The sequence below is a fragment of the Haliotis asinina genome, chromosome 7 (assembly GCF_037392515.1).
Source record: "Haliotis asinina isolate JCU_RB_2024 chromosome 7, JCU_Hal_asi_v2, whole genome shotgun sequence".
Classification (NCBI taxonomy): Eukaryota; Metazoa; Mollusca; class Gastropoda; order Lepetellida; family Haliotidae; genus Haliotis; species Haliotis asinina.
Genome location: NC_090286.1, coordinates 18,414,581 through 18,436,354, shown reverse-complemented (window position 1 = coordinate 18,436,354; position 21,774 = coordinate 18,414,581). Strand labels below are relative to the sequence as shown.

The 21,774-nt window shown below is 39.3% G+C and overlaps 1 protein-coding gene across 1 annotated transcript in view; it reads left to right on the top strand.

Moving 5' to 3' along the window:
- LOC137290530 (ubiquitin carboxyl-terminal hydrolase 24-like) overlaps positions 1-14,213 on the top strand; it is a 177,129-nt gene extending 162,916 nt beyond the window's left edge. The window contains exons 58-59 of the mRNA XM_067821545.1: positions 6,942-7,034; positions 7,127-14,213. Coding sequence (XP_067677646.1) covers positions 6,942-7,034; positions 7,127-7,324 — 291 coding nt within the window. The 3' untranslated portion in view covers positions 7,325-14,213. The remainder of the gene's footprint in view (positions 1-6,941; positions 7,035-7,126) is intronic.
- The last annotated feature ends 7,561 nt before the right edge of the window (positions 14,214-21,774 follow it).

The following is a 21,774-nucleotide window of genomic DNA, read 5'->3' as shown; positions in this document are numbered from 1 at the left end:
CTTCATCAGACGTAACATGCTGGTATTTCACTGTGTATGTGTAATAATACTGAAAGCAGAATTGAACGACATTTCATTTCATCACTCAACTCACATTAGTACTTTCATTCTCTTCATTGCTCCTCCACTATTTGTTCAGAAAATGGGAATTTCAGGGAACTGAGAACTTTTTACCATTACATTGGTGTTCTTTTTTTTGTGTTTGTTTTGTATTTGCACATGACGTGATGTCATATCCTTAATATCCTGTATATTTGATAAAAAATGTTGTGTGGAAATCAAAAACAAGTTAAAAAACACACAGATTTATATGTTATAACCATCAATTATCCTCTTGAATGTAGAAGACTGGAAGAGTCTGTTTTGAAACATTCATGCATATCAAAACCCTTCTAGTCGTATAATTAATGGTGGCACGAGACCACCATTAATTAAACTACTAATTAATATCATTGACAAAGATGTAGACCCTTTCCCAAAAAACTTAACCCAAATTGACACGATCCATCTCCCTCCACACTATGTCAGTGTAGAGGCGGCAGTGGTCTATCATTAGACTACACTGAATGTCTAAATGGAAAACTGGGCCACATAGTGTGCAATCGGCTGACGACAACCTAACAAGAATTGTTTTACTTAAGGTATGAATCCTGCAAAATGCCAACACTACGTGAACTGAGATTGACAGCTAAGGCCCTTGGTATGCATGGTTACTCTCACATGAAAAAGGCTGAATTATTAACCTTATTAAATTAAATTTAACATACCAAAAACCTCCTACTGTTAAAGATTTGAAAAAACAAGAGCGTGAAAGGGTGTTGCGAAATTATTCTCGTATGTTGATGGCTGAGCTTATTGAATTACTAAGGGAACAAGCACCTGTAGAACTGCAATTCATGCCTCCTGAGTGTGCTTTTGGGAAATATTTGAGAGGGTGGAAGATGGAAGTTCAAAGCAACATAGACGTTGAAGATGTAAGGCAATTGGTATTTGAAAAAGTAAATGAAGACCTGAATGATTTAAAAGGCATTAAATTTCAACTCAAGTTAAAGATAACACTAGAGAAACATCAGGGGAATGATGCTATTGACCAGACCATTGTTTACTTCAGAGGTAATCAGGAAGTTGCGACATTGCCAGATACTATCAATTCTTCCATTGACAGGTCATTCGCAAAAATTTGTGAAAATTTAGAACGTCTCACTAATATGCGGTCTGGTTGGTTTATTGTTAATATGGTCTATCTGGATATAGCAAACTATAAACCGTTGAGAGATGGAACGTACTTACCCCTCCCTAAACATTTGAAGTACAAACAAGCTATGGTTATCGTTAAAAATCGTGGTAATGATTGTTTGAGGATGGCGATAAGATCTGCTAAATTTCCAGCTCAAACACATTCTGACAGACTTTCCAGTTTTCCGAAAGGTGATGGGATAAATTGGCAAGGTATAGATGAGCCCACCTCTATATCTGAGGTCACTAAAGTTGAAAAACAGAATCCAGACTTAGCCTTAAATGTATTCGGGCAAGAAGGTAAAAACGTGATAGTGCACAGGATAAGCCCTTTAATGTTTGAGGGTGGTCGTAAAATGATCAATATATTTATGACACAACAAGATGTAAAATACCACTGTACATGGATTAAGTATTTCAGCTGACTGTTGTATGATCAATCGAAACATGGGGGAAAGAAACACTTTTGTGACAGGTGCCTTCACAGGGTTTCTAAGGTTGATCTACTTGATTCACACAGGGATGATTGTCGAGGTGTAGGGGAGACCTCTATACATGTAGATTTGCCGAGAGAAAATAACAATATCTTGAAATTTATCAACTATAAAAATCAGATGCCATGACCATACATTATCTAAGCCGACTTTGAAGCTATTAATAAACCAATCAATACTGTAGCACCATCCCCTGATAAAAGTTTTGCACAAAAATATCAAGAACATCAGGCATGTGGTTTTGGTTATATTGTTGTTTGTTGTGATGGTAAAACTTACCCTCCAATTATTTACAGAGGGAAGGATGCGGCTGAGAAATTTCTCCAATATTTAGAGCATGAGGAGGTAGAGATCAGGAAAAAATTAAGCAGCATAACTCCAATGAATATGTCCCAGACAGATAGGGAGGCTTATGACAAAAGCATGCATTGTCAAGTTTGCAATAAACCTTTGAATGGCGGAATAGTGAGAGACCACTGTCACGTGACAGGGAAATACAGAGGTGCGGCTCACAATGACTGTAATCTAAAGCTACGTATAAACCCCAAAATTATTCATATTCCGGTGGTCTTTCACAATTTACGAGGATATGATTCACACTTGATTATGCAGGCTATTTCAAAGGTTGAAGGAAATATTTCCTGTATCCCAAACAACATGGAGAGATATGTATCCTTCTCGCTAAATGGGTTGAGATTCATTGATAGTGTTCAGTTTCTGTTGTCGTCTCTAGACAGCAAATAACCCAGACGACTTGGCTATAATTAATCGATACACAGAAGAGAAAACTAGGGCCTTGCTGCTGTGTAAGGGTATTTACCTGTATGAATATATGGATGACTGGTCTAGGTTTAATGAGACAGAGTAACTCTGTCCCCATTGACCGTTTCTACAGCAACCTGACTGACGCGTCTGTCTCACAAGAGGATTATGAACATGCAAAAATGTATGGGGAAAGCTAGGCTGTAAGAATCTAGGTGATTATCATGATCTATATTTGAAAACGGATGTGTTGCTATTGGTTGATATCTTTGAGATATTCAGAAAAATGTGTTTGAAGCAATACGGGTTGGACCCCGCATGGTATTATAAAAAAATCCTTGGCAGGATGAAAGATGAATGTGCAGGCACACCTGAATACGTGTGGTTAAGACCTAAGATGTATTCTATCAAGAAAGCAGAGGACACTGAAATAAGAAAGGGGCTAAGGGTGTGAAAAAGAATGTGGTGAAAAGACATATCAAGCACACCCTGTACAAACAAGCCCTTTTTGAGAAAAAAATGTTCAAACACCAAATGAACATACTCCGTAGTGATGGGCATAAGATATATGGGTTGACATTAAATGAGACATCTCTATCACCCCTAGACACAAAACATTGGATAGCAGCGGACGGTGTCAATACCTATGGCTACTGCCACTGTGGGGTCCTGCGGTTGGCTAGGGGTATGGGGGTCTCCCCACTAGATATTTAAGTAAGTAACATATAAATGAGAGAATATACTACAATCTGCGTGGATACTGGAAAGGGGCAGACGCTATTAAATAATTAGCTAAAGCGGCACGTGTCCCGGAAGATAAAGCCTGGTTGAAGAAAGAAGCTATATGGCAAGTATACTTGCCACCACCAAAATATATACCCAGGAGAAAATTCGGTATCCATATCCCTAATGAAGTTCACCAGGCCGACCTGTTGTTTCTTCCACATGACAGAATCGGTTAAAACATACAAGTATGCACTGACCATTGTAGATGTATCCAGTTGCTACACGGAAGCCGCACTCTTGACAGCCAAGGATACGGCACAAGTAGCATGTGCATTCGAACATATATGTAAACGCAGTCAGCTGACGTGGCCTTCAGTGTTGCAAGTTGACCCAGGTCGTGAATTCATGGGTGACATGACACAACTGTTTGCTAAACACAATGTAGAGATAAGGAGGGGTGCAGCCGGGGAACATAGAAGTCAAGCCATTGTTGAGAGATTAAATCGCTCCTTAGCCGAACATTTGTTTGCACACCAAGACCTGCAAGTGGGGGGTCCTGCGGACAGCCGACTGTAAATCCCCCCACCAAACACTGAATGGGTAGTGCGACTTCCTGGTGTGGTTGACTCAATGAATTGTGAAGTAACTAGATTACTTGATAAGAGGCCTGTCGAAGCAGTCCGCATGAAATCCACTATAGTTGAGGCAGCAGCACCCTGTCGTAAGAAAGATAAATAGATTGCAGATCACGCCGTTGTTAGATATTTATATCAACCCGGTGAATATGAGGGTGACAACCGCAAACGTGCTACAGATCCTGTCTGGTCTGTGAAAAAATATAATATCGATCGAGTGGATGTCAAAGCCGGGGAGCCAAACCTGTATTTCCTTGTGAATGGGCCGACTAGAGGTTTCGTGCGGGAGGAATTATAATTCATACCAATGGGTGTGGGGGTTACCCCACCTTGATCTCTAGCAGGCGCTTACGTTCCTTAATGTAGTCCTTTTTCTTCTCATAAATAAGCTGAAACCGCTTTTTATCCGCGACATGCTCTTTACATAAACAATAATGACCTTTCACCCCCTATCCCACACACTGAACAAGTGTAATTAATACTATCTTATACTATCTTATACTATGTAATTAATACTACTCGGATTATTACTCATTTTACAACAAATATTCGTTTTCCCCATAAGTACCCAGTTGCAAACATGTCTCATTTTGTAATATTATATATGTGAGATGTTTTTCTGAAGGAGTGTAATATTGTGTCCATTTTGGTTCATTTTCCAGTTCCTTACCCATTAATATGTAGTATTCTTTCATAGCTTTGTTGACGTCTTTGAAAGTTTTAACAGCATGATTTTCGCGCTGGAGTTGATTATTGATAAAATCTAGTCTATTCAAACATCTCTTAGCGTATTCAGCCTGCGCTGCTTGAAGCTTTTCTACAGCAATATTGTGTTGCTTTCTCTCCACCAACCATCATTGCTATTGTAGCCATTATATTACTTTAAAATATTTTCTGGTATAATACCTTGCTTTACCAAAACATCCTTGGTGGCCATCACCATACCAACATTCATAGTAACATAAGCTAGAACAAGAACGTGATAAGCAGGCATCACTACATAAAAAATACAATAGAGCCTTAAACTACATAGATGGCGCTGACACCGCCCTAATGACAGCTAGCATGGGATTAGGAGCCGTAGGAGTTGGATTGTTGACAACAGTCGTAGCCGCATCTGTGGTGCTAGGACTTGAAATAGCGACTGTAATTGCAGGAACATTTAGGTCGGTGTTTAAATTTACATCCCGCAAATTGAACCGTAAAGCAAAGAAACACGATGAAATTAGAATACTTGCTGTATCAAAATTAAACACAACTGAAGATCATGTTTAAAGACGATAGAAGATCACGTTTCCACCACGCTCAATGATAACAAAATCTCAGAAGAGGAGTTTCGTTTGATCTTAGGCGAACTAGAAAAATACAACAAAATGAAGAATGAGATTAGATCAAAGGTTCATAAAAATTCTATAAGCGAGGACGAGAAAAAAAAGTACATCAAACAGGGGATACAAGAAGCTCAACAGGCATTTATCGCGAAAAACCAACAGCATAATAGAATCACATTAAACTGCTTCGCTGAAATAAACATACAGTTGGGAGATGCTCCACACCCCAATAGGCAGCCAACTGAAAGTTACCACACCCCAGATAGCCGAGTGGAGACCCCCAGCCGACTGCAGGTCCTGGAAGTCACAGCGCCACCACCTGCATATTCACTCTATTAAGAATTTTTACTACTACTTGTTCATCCTATTACAGATTTGTTCTCATCTGTGTATAACGATGAAATTGTGTCATCCTATAAAGGAACTATTGATAGCTAAAAACATGTCTTTGATTGAACTCAGGGTTCTGATTGTTGATATGTTTAAAAAAGAAATCGCTTTCGGTTTTCATTTTCGATCGACTATTACTTTTTATGAAGATGTATTCGAAGAGAATTTTGTGGGTTCGTTAACTGAAATTATAAATGATTTAGACCTCTTCCGAGGAACAATATTTCTAAAATACAACCCTGAGTCCATAATCCATATGGCCTGTCTGTATAAAGTAAATAATAAAGATAAGCTGAACCATACAGTTCTAAGTAATGTTTGGCTAGCTAGATACGTATCTATTAGTGATGCTGAGTTTGTGATTGTTAACAAACTCAAAGAGTTAGGGCCTGGTAGCTGTCTATTGACTCTTGTTATTAATGAAGACATCCACAAGGAGGAATTTCTGACTGATTTCAATGTTAATATAAAACATATTATAACCAACTACCTAAACACCTACATAAGACCTGAATACGACACTGAGCCCATAATCGAATATGTTACTCTAGAAATAGACCTTGAATGGTATCACTGTAGTCGTTGTGCTCTTCTAGCAGCAGGTGTGAATGACTTTAACGATAATGTGTATCACCAGTGCCATAGAGCTGCCCTGCTGTGACCCACTTTAAGTGTAGTCTAATAATAGACCACTGCCGCCTCTACACTGACATAGTGTTGAGGGAGACGGATCATGTCAATTTGGGTTAAGTTTTTTAAAAAGGGAAAGGGTCTAGATCTTTGTTAATGATATTAATTATTACTTTAATTAATGGTGGTCTCGTGCCACCATTAATTATACTACTCTTCTCAGTTTCTATAATGACAGTAAATATAACTGTGCTGTGTTGGGTATACCCCTTTGATGTTAGGTTTGTTGTAGGTTGCATGATACAAATCAAAGGCATTTTCATCTTACCATAATGATGTTTTATTTTTTAAAACTCGCTCAGCATAAAACATAAAACCCAATTTGTTGTTCACATTTGGTGTGTTTTCATCCTCATTTCAGACATGAGTAAATAGGAAGACATTTACATGTGATGTGTACATGTGTTATGGATTTACTTTCAACCAGATGAATGTTTCAACAACCTCTTTCACATGTTGTCATTGAAGTTTATTTGATGTATATCTCTTTGATTTTTAATGGGTATGCAAATCCTTGTCCACTAATGAGAGACTCCATTCTGAGTCAAACAGGTAAGTTTACCTGGAATGACAAACAGGTACTTTAGTCCATCAGTTCTGCCCCATTGCTTCTCGTATGTTCATTTATTTATCAGTCACATGAAGAGACATAAGTACAAAATACTATTTCTCTGCAGATGACTGAACATTACTGGAGCACTACAAGTTCAGCTGGGTTGTCCAACGAAGACTCAAACAGAAAGTCTTTTCAGCGAACACAGAGTGCCCAGGTATGTTGTCTCATTGATATCATATGATAGTCAGGTATACATCCCTTGGTGTAAATTGTTTGCATGATGTAATTCATCTGTGAATGTTTCAGTACACACTGCAGGAGGCGACAGCATTGCTGACAGAATTGGAGAACAGTGACAGCCCTGGTCTTGATGTCATCATGACGCCAGCAGATAAAACAGATCCTGCTGTGCCTGGCCCAAGTATGAACACAATAGGACATGACAGTAGTGAACCTAATGTTGACAAGGAGGACAGTAATACCTCAACATCACAAACAAGCTGATGAAAGGATGTGCTGTCATCAGTAACCCAGTGTGCTCACATGATGGGATCTTGAGTGCAGTTGGTGGTCTATGATGCAGATGTCCATATGTTTCAATAATACATCTGATTTTCATATACATTTTTGTCTGCCACAGAAAGTGAGGGAGTGTTATGTGTTGACCGGTGCCTTACTCCTGCCACCTACTGCAGTTGACATACCTGTCGGATATCAACCTGTTTGTATATCGTGTGTGTAATTTGGCAGCAGCCCATGATAGACCATGCCATGCAATTCACTTCATACCTTTGTCTCTGGGAAAACATTACCAACTTTCAAACTGCTATCCTAATGCATTATGCATATGGGGACATTTTGTGTAGAAACTCCATGTTATGTATTATGTATGCAGTACATGTTGGAAGAAGGACAGATTTGGTACAGTTAATGCTGTTTGATAGCTTAGATGCAGTGTAAAATTTATATAAAGCTCATACATAAGTCTTAATTCCTGAAGTTCATTGTACAATGACATCATTTTCAAGCTGAAAATTGTGTTTTATGCTTGTATTTTTTAAAGGGAGTTGGAAATGTTGCAGGAAGTTAGTATACATAAGTGACATTGTAAACTAGCTCTCAAAACGCAGTGGTTAACCAGTTCCAGTGGTTCCAGTGTCAGGAATTGTGCATGTGCGTGCATGTGTTTGCTCGCATGGTAGATGTTTGAATGTCCTGTACTATGCACTATCCATTGCTATCTTTCAGAAGTAGAAAGCCATTACACATCTGCAATAGCATTGAATTAACATTACACATTAGTGAATCCCTTTCCATAGCTTACAAAAATGAAAAGCAAGTTACTTACTCTGTTGAATACCTCATATGATGAAACAACACCAAATCTGAATTTGCCTTAACTCAGCCTCCAGGAAGTACCTTTCATATGATCTTTCTTTGTCCTCTGCCCTCCTGTGAAACAGACCCTAGTTTTATGGTCATCTTTGATATTCAACAGTGCTTGGTCTTTGGGGTATTATTACTTGGATTTCAAACTCCTACATGTGTGGAATGAATTAAAATCTTTCTTATTGATTCTCTATTGATACACAGTGAAGTCCAGATAAGTCGAATCACTTGGGACCAAGTACTAAACTCAGCTTATCGATGTATTCGAGACATAGGTATGTCTAGGGTAGGAAAAAAGATGATCAAATTTTGAACAATTCCATTATTTGGTGATTTGATGGCAGGCTGTGATGTTTTCATCATCAGACAATCTCTGACTCAATTTCATGTGCTAATTCTTCTGTATCTGTAAAATCACAAATCTGTTTTTTGAACTCACTCGTTAAGGGCAGAAAGGTGTGAGGCGTGCTGGTTTGTTAATTGGCTCAGTTAGCTACACCAGTTAACTGACCCATTGACTGAGTTTGGCGTATGTATTCAAGATTGTTGTTTGAACCTCATGGGACCAAATTTCCTTCACAAATCATCGTGTGTATTTATAAGATGCATTCGTATAACTGGAAATTAACTCCCTTCACACAGCTAATTACAGTTCCCAAACTGAGGCTACTTGCAGTTCCCTACTCATGGCTAGTTACAGTCCCCTACCCATGGCTAGTTACTGTCCCCTACACAAGGCTGGTTCCACTTCCCAACACATAGCTAGTTACAGTTTGCAACACATGGCTAGTTACAGTTCCCAACTGAGAGTAGTTGCAGTCCCCTACACATGGCTAGTAACAGTCACCTACACATGGCTAGTTACAGTCCCCTACTCAAGGCTGGTTACAGTTCCCTACACATGGCTTGTTACAGTTCCCAACACATGGCTAGTTACAGTCCCCTACTCAAGGCTGGTTACACTTCCCTACACATGGCTTGTTACAGTTCCCAACACATGGCTAGTTACAGTCCCCTACTCAAGGCTGGTTACACTTCCCTACACATGGTTTGTTACAGTTCCCAACACATGGTTTGTTACAGTTCCCAACACATGGCTAGTTACAGTCCCCTACTCAAGGCTGGTTACACTTCCCTACACATGGTTTGTTACAGTTCCCAACACATGGCTAGTTACAGTCCCCTACACAAGGCTGGTTACAGTTCCCTACACATGGCTTGTTACAGTTCCCTACACATGGCTTGTTACAGTTCCCAACACATGGCTAGTTACAGTTCCCAACTGAGAGTAGTTGCAGCCCCCTACACATGGCTAGTTACAGTTCCCAAAACACATGGCTAGTTAGTTCCCTACACATGGCTAGTTACACTTCCCTACATGGTTAGTTTCAGTTCCCTACACATGGCTAGTTACAGTTCCCAAAACACATGGCTAGGTACACTTCTCAATAGACAGCTAGTTACAGTTCCCAAAACACATGGCTAGTTTCAGTTCCTTACACATGGCTAGTTACACTTCCCTACACATGGTTAGTTTCAGTTCCCTACACATGGCTAGTTGCAGTTCCCTACACATGGCTAGTTACAGTTCCCTACACATGGCTAGTTTCAGTTCCCTACACATGGTTTGTTACAGTTCCCAACACATGGCTGGTTACAGTCCCCTACACAAGGCTGGTTACAGTTCCCTACACATGGCTTGTTACAGTTCCCAACACATGGCTAGTTACAGTTCCCAACTGAGAGTAGTTGCAGCCCCCTACACATGGCTAGTTACAGTTCCCAAAACACATGGCTAGTTAGTTCCCTACACATGGCTAGTTACACTTCCCTACATGGTTAGTTTCAGTTCCCTACACATGGCTAGTTACAGTTCCCAAAACACATGGCTAGGTACACTTCTCAATAGACAGCTAGTTACAGTTCCCAAAACACATGGCTAGTTTCAGTTCCTTACACATGGCTAGTTACACTTCCCTACACATGGTTAGTTTCAGTTCCCTACACATGGCTAGTTGCAGTTCCCTACACATGGCTAGTTACAGAACCATGTTGAACTGCTTTTTTATGATCCAAGCTTTCAATATTCTCTTCTGAAAGCATTTGAGATATTTATTTTGAGCTGACACTAAAATGGATATACTCTATATACTTTTGTCTGAAAACTATTTAGATCTATATGAGGTCTCTCTATTGTAATTCTGTTGTTCCGGTCTTACTGTTGAAGTAAACAGAAAATATGTGCTTGGTCAGTAGATACAAAATGTGTTTTAGGGGCCTGAAAACAAGAGCAGTCAGTTCATAATGAGTGTAGTACTATCTACTCAGAAACAATGAACATCACATTTGTTCCCACCAGTGATGATATTATGATTTCTTCAAGAAGTTTTGAGTGCGGCTGCAGTAGCCAACACAGATTTCCTACTTTATGGCCATCGCTCATCAAGTTTTACCTCACCTGACTCCAAAAGTCAAGTGTGCTTATGCCACGGCCTGGTTAAAAGTGTCTGCAAACGTCTAGCTTGCAGAAGCTGAAACCACCATTGAAAACACCTAAATACAAGAGGGACAACACATTTTACACTGAAAGCAAAAAAAAGTAGTAAACTTCAAATAACAGCACATTTGCTGATTGCAAGCCTGTTAAAGTGCATATATATTTTGGAGGTGATGTTTGAAAGACAATCTAGATGGATTCTTTGAAGGGCATTTAGAAGTGAAATGCATAAGAATGAAGATTTTATGGATATCAACTTCTTTATATGAGAACACAACGTTTCGGAGTTAATGCTTACTCCCTGTCACCTGATGGAGTAAGCATTAACTCCGAAACGTTGTGTTCTCATATAAAGAAGTTGATATCCATAAAATCTTCATTCTTAATCTAGATGGATGTTATACAATTTGATGACATTATATGCTGAAATAAGAGTGTCTTAAAAACCTTTTGTACGATATATTTGTCATCATGACTTCATCACAGTGCATCACTTGCCATTGACAAAGCCACTGGACGTCAAGGTGCAGTCAGGGTTAATCCGTACATTGACCATGAAGCCACAAGAACTACCCAGCATGCACCCACACAACATGAACTGGGTTTCATAATTTCTGGTAACATCACTTGGTACCAATGATGTCATGTTGCAAGGGAATAAGCCAGGGTGTGTTTATATCAGAAAGTATACTCTTGGTAAATGTACAAAATTTTTATGGATATAATTCAAAAGTTAAATTATTTGCTTGTGATATCTGTACTAAGCTGACCATGAAACTACCAGATAAATACTTTTTCTCTTTAATATCAACATCTTTGTTAAGTGTTGACATATTGAATTTTAACTACCTGTATTTGTAAACTACTGTGCAGTGAATGAAATTTGTTACGTTCAGTTGGTATTGGGCCCCTTATTTCGTCGGTGTTAATCTTGATATTAATTTCACCTGTATGCTTTTTATACTAGATGCATATGTAGCATCTGATCACTGATGAATCTTAAAATAGGAATGTGAGTTTCTCATTATGATATTTTGATCATATCTCTACAAATTTAGTATTCTCAATATTTATTAATTGAATATGAGTGTGAGTGTGTTGGGACCTTATTGGTTGAAGTAAGTGTTTTAACATGGTATGTTGACATATCTACATGAGCTACACAACAATTTGTTTCTGTTGGTTTATGTATAGGTAGCCAGGGAGTCTTAGTTCTCACAGGTATTGTTACTCAACAATAATGTAGGTTGCTTCAGGGAGACAGCATCTGAGGTAGGCGTTCATTTTACAGAACTGAACCAGAAACTGTGCAGACTAGCATGTGCATACTTTCAACACTTTAGATCAAGTATGTGTGCCAAATCCCTAAGCTAACCGAAATTTGTGCTATTTTTATATTCCGTTAGTGACGGAGATAAACAATGATGTAGTGGGAATCTGTTCAAACCTGGTTTCCCATATATTTATCTGACAAACATTTTGATCAACACATCATCGCACTCTATGTTCATCATGGACCCAAACTCCAGTATTCATTCACTTCCACATGTACTGTGATTCATGTTATGGGTGTGGGAATATCCCTGATTTAGATACATCGTAAATGTCTCATAAGTGAAAAAGATATTGCTGTGTGAATTTTGTAATACAGTACCTTTAACATCACCTATATATGTATGCTCCATCTGACTGGTTCTTTTAGAAAAAGATATGCCTCCTTATAAGATCTTGTGTGTACTATACTTACTTCACCATGTTGTTGTGTAAGATAAGATTTGTAAGTTGTTTCATACAGCCAACAACCCACTAGCTTTATATGATTTTTAACCGGGACTGTTTGGATGTCAACCAAGAAGTTATTGGCAGTGTACTGACCATCTTCAGGAAGTCGCTTATTGAAAACTCTTATACTTTATACACTGTTAAACAGAGAGTATGTGTTAAAGTCACCAGGAAAGCACTTATTTTATATGCAGTTTGTTTTGACAGATTACTTTGCTCATCCAAATGAAGATTTGTAAACACATTGTTGTCACTAAGTGTTTCTATGTACGACATAAGGCTTTGTCATGTGACAGTGCAGTTAACATAAAGAAGCTGTAACAAATATGTAATCTCATGACTTGTACAGTGTTCCTGAGTTGTTAATGATACAGTCGATGTAAGACATTCTTTTACACAAGATGCAGAGACCTATCACGGCAAATTCACACTTCACTGTAGAGGCATATAGGGACACCTCCTGTGTGAACAGTATTGCAATAAAGTATGCTTAATAGTTCCTAAAAGATATGACGTATATTTTTGCAAGATATTGATGAAATGTTTATCTACAAGTTGTTTTTACATGAAATGCTTTTAAGTTGATCCAGCTGAAAGTCAAATGAATTCATGTCAAGGCCTCAATGCATTTGTGACTAAGATACATCATGTCAGAAACAGTGAACTAAGGACACCATATGCCTCCTTGTTCACACAAATAGTGAATCCCCATTTTGTTCATGAGCTTTATGCTTAACATCCATATTGAGGGACCTTTTTTTGACTCTTGGTGAGGATCTTTCATTAAGAATGTGATGAAATTTGAAAAAATGTTTGCTTAAAAGTGGGGCATGACATGGGTTTTGTTTCTTCTGCTATTTTTAAATTTGAGCTTTTGCACTTTCATGAAGTTGCAAAAATCCCTGAAATTGTATATCCTCATTAAATCTGAATTTAAATATTTATTCATTTATGGTTATTTTTGTATTATATATCATAAAAATGTGTCATTCTTTTGCTTTATGTGGAATTCATAATATCTTCCCTTTCAAAGCAATATTCTAAATTATGACATCCTTCTGACAATGCTCTTACATTCTTTCAGAGTACATTTGTAGTTGTGTAAACTGTTTTCAGAGTGACAGAAGTAAGAAACTTAACGCAAGGAATTATGTTTCAGCTTATGACATCATCATATTAGATTTAATCATTAGAGATTATCAGTCAAAATCACTTCGAAGTGACTGTCTTTGATGACATTTGAAGCTGTTAAAAATGTATCCAGATGAACTGCAGTGCCAAGGCAATAACCTCAATAAACTGATAAACGTGCAAGTCCTTAAATGATAACTGAAGTGTTTTTTAGTGCAGACTAATGCTAAATATGAAAGTTTCATGATAGACTGTGCAAGCACTACAGTTCCAAATGTAGTCTCTGACTTGTTGATCTTTCATATCCAACGAAATTTGTGTTTTATTAACATTCATTAATTTCAGTTTTATGTTTTCATTCATCCAAAACAGGTAAAGAGCAAGTAAGGGCACATGTGTTCTCTTTGGTTTGTAATAAATATTGCAGTGATGCAATTTTCTGCCATTACCTCATCAAAAGTAATTTGATACCGAAACTCAATCATATACTGTTTATGTATACAGATTTCACCATGTACATAAATTTGTTACCTGTTTATGAAATGTTTTGTACATTATTAAGTTGTTATCAGGATGATTAAAAGTTAAAATATGCACTCATCTTGATCTTTATTTTTTTTCTTAAATAACTGTAACTGTTTTACAACTTTGATGGTGAAAGAGACCCTTGAAGATTGGGGTAGAATAGGGCCATCAGCAACCCATCCTTGCCATAAAAGCCGACTGTGCTTGTCGTAAGAGGTGACTAATGGGATCAGGTGGTCAGACTCGCTGACTTGGTTGACACATCACGTTCCCAATTGCGCAGATGCTGTTGATCACTGGACTGTTTTGTCCAGACTCGATTATTTACAGACTGCCAAAATGTAGCTGGAATATTGCTGATAAAACTAAACTCACTCACTCACTCACTCACAGTCGAGATGAAAACTTGAATGGTTATTTTTCTGAACCATTTACATGTCTGTTTTACATCACAAAGATTTCTTTAACTGGTATCAATCTAACATTTAACATGGAAGTAATTCTGAAGAGTAATGTATTTCACTAAAAACAATGCTGAGACATTTAATGATGAATCAATTTTTACACAGTGGATTTCCTACACAAGATAAGAACACAACTTAGCTTTTTCAGACTTACTTTAGCTTGTGACGACAAACAGTTCTAGATCACTGGATTGTCTAGTCTAGACTGGAATATGTACACACTGCTGCTTTTTTAGCTGGGTTATTGCTGTGTGCTGCTTTCAACAAGAAACAAACTTACTTCTCCAGTGAAGAGACGTTCATTCCATCAAACTACAGTTAATGGAAATAACAACATTCTAAATCATTGATATTTATATTATGTTAAGAGGTATGTGGTTATAACATTTACCACATCACAGGATGTTCAGAGAGGTTTAGAGTAAATACTCAATGCATTCAGTGTATCTATTGCTCTAAATGACCTCACTCACACCTCCTTGGGTCCATATTGCCTCACACCACGCTTAGGACGGATTATTGAGATGTCAGTGGGTGACGTTTATATAGACCAGACTCAGTATGGGTCTTGACAGTTCTAACCAGTTCTGTTGTCACCACCCATGGAATTAGAAGAAGAACCTGAAGAGACGTCCGAGCTCTACCAGTTGGAGCCAACATCTCAAATAACAACCAAAAAGTTCCGGACTATAGGTAGAAGTTCAATTCAGTTTGGCTTACCTAAGACTAAAGTCGTTCTCAGAGAGCAGTTTGATGTTGTCCAGCTAGACCTGAGAAACGAGTGAGTAACCATGAGTTGAAAATTCATGACACCATGGATATCTACTTACTCCATGTAGAAGACCCGGCTCTCCAAGGCCACAGACACGGATGGCTAAAAAGCATTGTCGGCTTAAACACTTTCCTGGAAAAGGAACAATGCATTGTACAAATCAAGAATGATGACCAACTCTGCTTTGCCTGTGCCCTGACCGTCGCCGGTTACCAAAACTGATCCTGTGACCGAGGAATGGTAATGCCTGTGTGACCATTGTAGACAAGCCCAGCTGAATGCTGCCAAGGGGTTGTTTCAGCAACTCATGATTCCTTAGGGCCGGTGTATAGGACATGTCATGTGGGAACTATTTAGTAAACGTTTGGCACCTTACCACCAACTCAAAATCTATTCCCAAGACGTGATAAATTGGCTCCTGTACAAGAGCAAAGTGTCTCAACCTATAAAGATCCTTCACTTGTGTCAGCATTACAGTGTCATTACATCCATGCTAACTTTCACAGGTTATTCCTACTACTGCCAAACCTGTGACCAAGTATACGATCACCCAGAAGATCATCGTTGCACCCAAGAATTTCAATGCTACTGGTGCAGTAGTCCTGGATTCTGTGACGATGTGGTCAGTGAAGGGTTCTCCTGCCTTCATTGTGGAGGGTGGTTCCAAAACCAACGACATCAAGGAACCTCTCTCAAGCATCCCAGCAGCTGCTCCACCATCCATACCTGTCATCAATGCATGTCCAAAGTCAGCGTGAGAAAAAATCAGTGCATGGCGAACCGTGCAGTGCAAATCAAGACTGTAAGATCTGCAAAGAACCCATGAGACCCAACTATCAGTGCTACATGGCGGCCATCAAAGGTGAAGATGGTGAAAACAGGAATGAAGACAACGAACGACAGCAGTGCCAGTTCTTCTATGATGTTGAATGTACCCAAGATCAAGGTACTCATGTCCCGAACTTGTGCATGGTGCATCTGTGATGTGGAAAATGTATTTCTGAGGGTTCGGATCAACTCTGTGAAAAGTGTCTGTGGTGTAAGGGAGGAGAAGGCCCTAGCCGTGTGAAAGTGTTTGAGGACCTACGACCTTGAAGGACATGGGTGACTAACTGATGAGTCTGGCAGAAAATAAATGCCTCAAAGCAAACCAAACCATCACAAAAAGAGGAGGAGGAGGACAGCTCCCTTGCCATAGACGATGATGTTTTAGTCATTGCGCACAACTATCGTGGCTATGATGGACACTTGCTCCAAAAGTGCTTTTGTCAACATCTCGTAAAACCACCCCAGATCGTACTGCGAGGGAATCACGCATTGCAGATGAACGTGAGGCGTCTTGTTTTCAAGGATTCCCTCAATATCCTCACGATGGCTCTGAAGCAGTTTCCAAAAACGTTTGCATTGACAGAACTGAAGAAAGGCTACTCTCCTCACTTCTTCAACACTGAAAGCTCACTAAGGCTATGTATGTTCTTATCCTCCCCTGTCCACTTACGCAAAGCTTTCTTGGCCTGGTATGACGCACGGGTGGCTGAAGGGACTGTCTTTGATCTGGATGAAGAACTGCTGACCTACTGCGGAGCGATGTGGACATTTTGCATCAAGATTGTGCTGCATCCCGCTACATGTTCATTCAACAAAACAACTTGGACCATTTCTATGAAGCAGTGACTCTACCCATGGCTTGCATATTCACCTTCCGAACACATTTTTGGCCACCCCACACCATTGCCATCACACTTCCTCAAAGTTATTGTCCAGTGTTGCTACTCTCTTCAGTGTCTCCACTTGCTCAACTGGGTCATGCATCAGCACCCCGACCTCCACATTCAACATGCTGATAATGGTGGCAAAGTAGGCTTCGACTGTGCTGATGGCAGTCGCTGCACGGTGGATGGCTACGTTGCTAAGACATGCACCCTGTACGAATTTTCGGGCTGTTTCTGGCATGGATGTATTCGCTGTTACAAGATGGGTCGATGTGTATCCCTTGTCAGCACCATGGGAGAGATTCCATCATACTATGTACTGACTGGCTGTGTTGCGGCAAGCTGGAATATTGCTGAGTGTGGCGTAAAACTAAACTCACTCACTGTGTTGCGGCATCATCCTGACATCGACCACGTGGTGACCCTGTGGGAATGTAATTTTCGGAAGGAACAGGAAGACAACACTGACCTGAGAGCATTCCTGACCACACTGCAAGAACCTTATGCCTACATGCCTGAACCTTTGGATCACAGGGATGACGTCTTTGGAGGATGCACGAATGTCATCAAGTTCTTCTACGAAGCCAAGGAAGATGAAGAAAGAAAGAAATATATGGATGTTTGCTCGTTGCACCCTCACATCTGCAAGTACCCTTAGTGCAGTGTTAAAGAATGGGAGTTAAGGTTGACCTTAGTAAAGGTTGCTTCGTGAAAGGAGGCTCAGGAGTGTGACTGTCAAGTGCTTCAGATCTTTGAGGCCTGGCACTTTGACACACTCACCAACTACACTCAAGAGGGATGGCTGTTTGCAAAGTAATAATAATTGCATTTATATAGCGCATCATTCACTTGTCAGTGCTCTGTGCGCTCAGGATGGAAATTGACACTTGAACAGATGTGTTTTGAGGGCAGTCTTAAAAGATGTTAGCGAGGTGTTGGTTTTGAATTCAAGAGGTAGCACATTCCATTTCATTGCTGCACTGAAAACGAATGACTTTTTGAAAAAAAATGGTTTTGATGTTTGGGACTTTCACAAGCATTTGGTTTTGGGATCTCAGTGAGCGTTAGGGCTGATACAGGGGCAGTAACTCTGTGAGGTATCCAAGGGCCAATCCGTTAAGACACCTGTATGCCATTACAATAGTTTTCACTATTCTTGCGGTAGCCAGTGTAAATCTTTTAGTACTGGAGTAATGTGATCAGTCGATTCTTGCGGTAATTGGTAGCCAGTGTAAATCTTTTAGAACTGGAGTAATGTGATCAGTGACTTTAGACTTTGTAATGATTCTTGCAGCAGTGTTTTGGAGGACTTGAAGGCGGCATAGCTGATCTTGGTTGACGTTGTTGAGAAGGCTGTTGCAGTAAACGACTCGGAACATAACCAGAGATAGGACAAGTTTTGAAGCAGCATCAGCACTCAGATAACTGCGGAGTTTTCCGATGTTCCTGAGATGCATGTGAGCTGTGCTGATGATGTTGGCGATATGCTTGTCCAATTTCAGATGCTCATCAAGAATAACCCCAAGATTCTTGACCTTCGGGGTTGGCGCTGTGATGGTATTTCCTATTTGGAGAGATTGCTTGTCAAGTTTGGAGAGAATTATTTTTGATCCAATAAGCAATATCCAATAATTCTGTTTTACTTTCAGTAAGTTTCAATAGGTTTTTAGTCATCCATGTCTGAATGTCATTGCAAGAATCAGAGAAAGAGTCCAAGGGTGGCACGGCTTCCGTGGTAGGGAATGAAGAATAGATTGATGCTGGTTGACTTGATGCTTGTCTGCAATTCTTCCCAGTGGTGTAGTATACACAGAGAACAGCACTGGTCCTAACACAGAACCTTGTGGGACACCACTCTTGAGATCTGTTGGCCTTGATGTTTGGCTCTCAATCCTAATTACTTGGGATCGACCTGTTAGGTAAGACTGCAGCCATGAAAGAGCAGTGCCCTTGACTTTCAGATCATTTTCCATTATTGACAGCAGTGTGTTATGGTCAATGATGTCAAAGGCCGCCGAGAGATCTAGAAGAACCAGTGCTGATACATTTCCTTTGTCTGCTTCTGTTAGAATGTCATTGGTGACTTTTATGAGTGCTGTTTCAGTGGAGTGGTTTGGTCGGTAAGCAGACTGATGTTTGTCAAGCAGGTTGTGTTTCTTCAGATGTTCAGAGAGGCAGGTACACACAGCCTTCTCGAGCACCTTAGAAAGAAATGGGAGATTAGATACGGGTCTGTAGTTGTTCAGAGTATTTGGGTCCAGGTTGTATGTGAAGAATTTCTCCAAGATCAAGCAAGAAGCCAGTGAATATCCGGAAAAGTTGACAGAGGCTGCCTATCACAATCAACATTGTCTTTATGTAACCAATAGATTATTTATTTGTTTGTGTACACAACGAACATTATAAATTTTAGTTCACGACCTTGTATGTCAAGCTCCGCGAGCCTATTCACTGCACATGCGTCAGGAGCACTGCATAGCAAAGCTGTTGAAACCACTGTATACTCCAGTACTGTGGTGAAATTAGTGAATCGGTTGAACCCCGATTTTTTCGGATTCTTTTTCATTTCATAATTTTTCAACTTTATAAGTTGTATGTACATTTTTTATGAATTGTTTCTGTAAGTCGAAACCGAAAGGTATTAGAATCTGCAGAGTTGTGTTTGCATTAAGATTCATACACTGAAAACTTTATGCACAGTGAAAATAAGTTCTGAGTGAGTGAGGTGCGTTTTACGTCACACTCAGCAATATTCCAGCTATATGGCGGCGGTCTATAATAATAATCGAGTCAGGACCAGACCATCCAGTGATCAACAACATGAGCATCGATCTGCGCGTTTGGGAATGACATGTGTTACTGTAACAGACATGTAACCACAGGAATGATATTAAAGGGCTACTTAAACCAATGAAACTGAAACATATCATCATGTGACAATCACGGCATTAATCAATCTGATTGGCTAACACAAACTAACAAACTGCCATCCAGTAATGGGACCGCACCTGAAAAATTACACAGAGAAACCACAACGCAACACATTCTTTCACTGCAAACGTATTACTTACTCAGAACATACACACTGAACTGAACCCCAAGTGATGGACCTACAAGTCATAATGAGAGACTTCAATATTCCTCTGTAATAATGCACATAGTTCTTAAGGGCCTAAGTTCTTAAATTTACAACAGTGGTCCAGACTCCATGGAAATGCTGTGAGTTGATTTTTAGACACAATGTGCATATGCTTTACTACATGTATATCAGATTAATTTTATTTATATATGTTTCAGAGAAAGGAGGCGACGTTAAAATTACATGTGAGGAAAGATTATTATTAAATTTACTTTAAAGTTTACTTACTTGCATGTAATTGATGAGCATGAGCTATGAAAGATATGAAATCAAGTGAGAATAAAACTAACACACTAATAGGGCGAATTTAGAGCTATTACAAAAAGTGTACAAAGTAACCTAATGTCAGACATACGTTGAAACTACAAGAATATTATACAACCAACATAATACCCTCCAGCTTTCAAAATGATGGAGATAAGGGAACTTATGTCTTTCTTGCAAACTTGACAAAGCTCATGCCATGTAGCACAGTCGAGATACTGGAACATGTTCTCTGTGTCTCTTTGGCATATATGACAGGAGAGGACCTGTGGAATTTGTTGGTTCCTGGCGACGTTGAGAATGCCTGCTCTTACAGTCTCCCAGTTTGCATCCTGTTTATCTTTTCAGAAGTGCATTTGGTCTCTATAACAAATTGAAAACTTGTTATAATGAAAACAGAAAGTCTGGTTGGTATGTTGTCTTCCTGTTTATCGCCACGCTCGACAATATTACAGCTGTGTGGTGGCAGTCTGTAAATAGAGTAGGGACTAGACAATCCAGTGATCAACAGCATGTGCATTAGTGCATGCAAGTGGAATACAGTGACGTGTCAGCCAAGTGAGTGAGCCTGAACACCTATAGTGTCGGCTCTTAAGACAACCATGAGTTACTAAGACCAGTTCTTAACCTGGATGTTCACGACCATGGCCGTATAGCTATTAGCATTACCCAGAAGCTACCACGAGAGGGCTGCTCTCAACGAGAGTCAAAAATAGAAAGCAGTGTAAAGATGGTAGAATGGAGATAAACGTATTGTGTTGGAAAATCAGAGGTGTATAACAAAATTATAATAGCTCTAAATTTTGTACGCGTTCGCTTTTAAATCAAATTTAGAGCTATTATAATTTCGTTATACACCTCTGATTTTCCATCACAGTATGTTTATCTCCTAATTAGCAATTGAATTTCCCAAGGAGAATGATATATATAATAGTGTATTCACATATATAAATATTCCTGTTTAGTCCTTTTAATATTCTATGAATTTGTGTTTGGGCCTAAAGGTATCGACAAGATCAGCTATTATTCAAGTAGTGCCTCTGAGGAGGTCTGATCAAGTCCCTGTTCGAAATTCGCGCCGACTCATATGACTAGATATTAGCCAGTCAAAATCGACGTAGATGACTGGCTTGTTTACACTGGAAATAAACAAATCAAATTTACAACAATACAAATGTACACGAGGTTGTCCTTTCAATGTCTGTTTTGTCCGAATTTTACAAGGAAAATTGTGGTATGATTTGTTTTATGATAGACTGTAACATTACAAAACGGACAA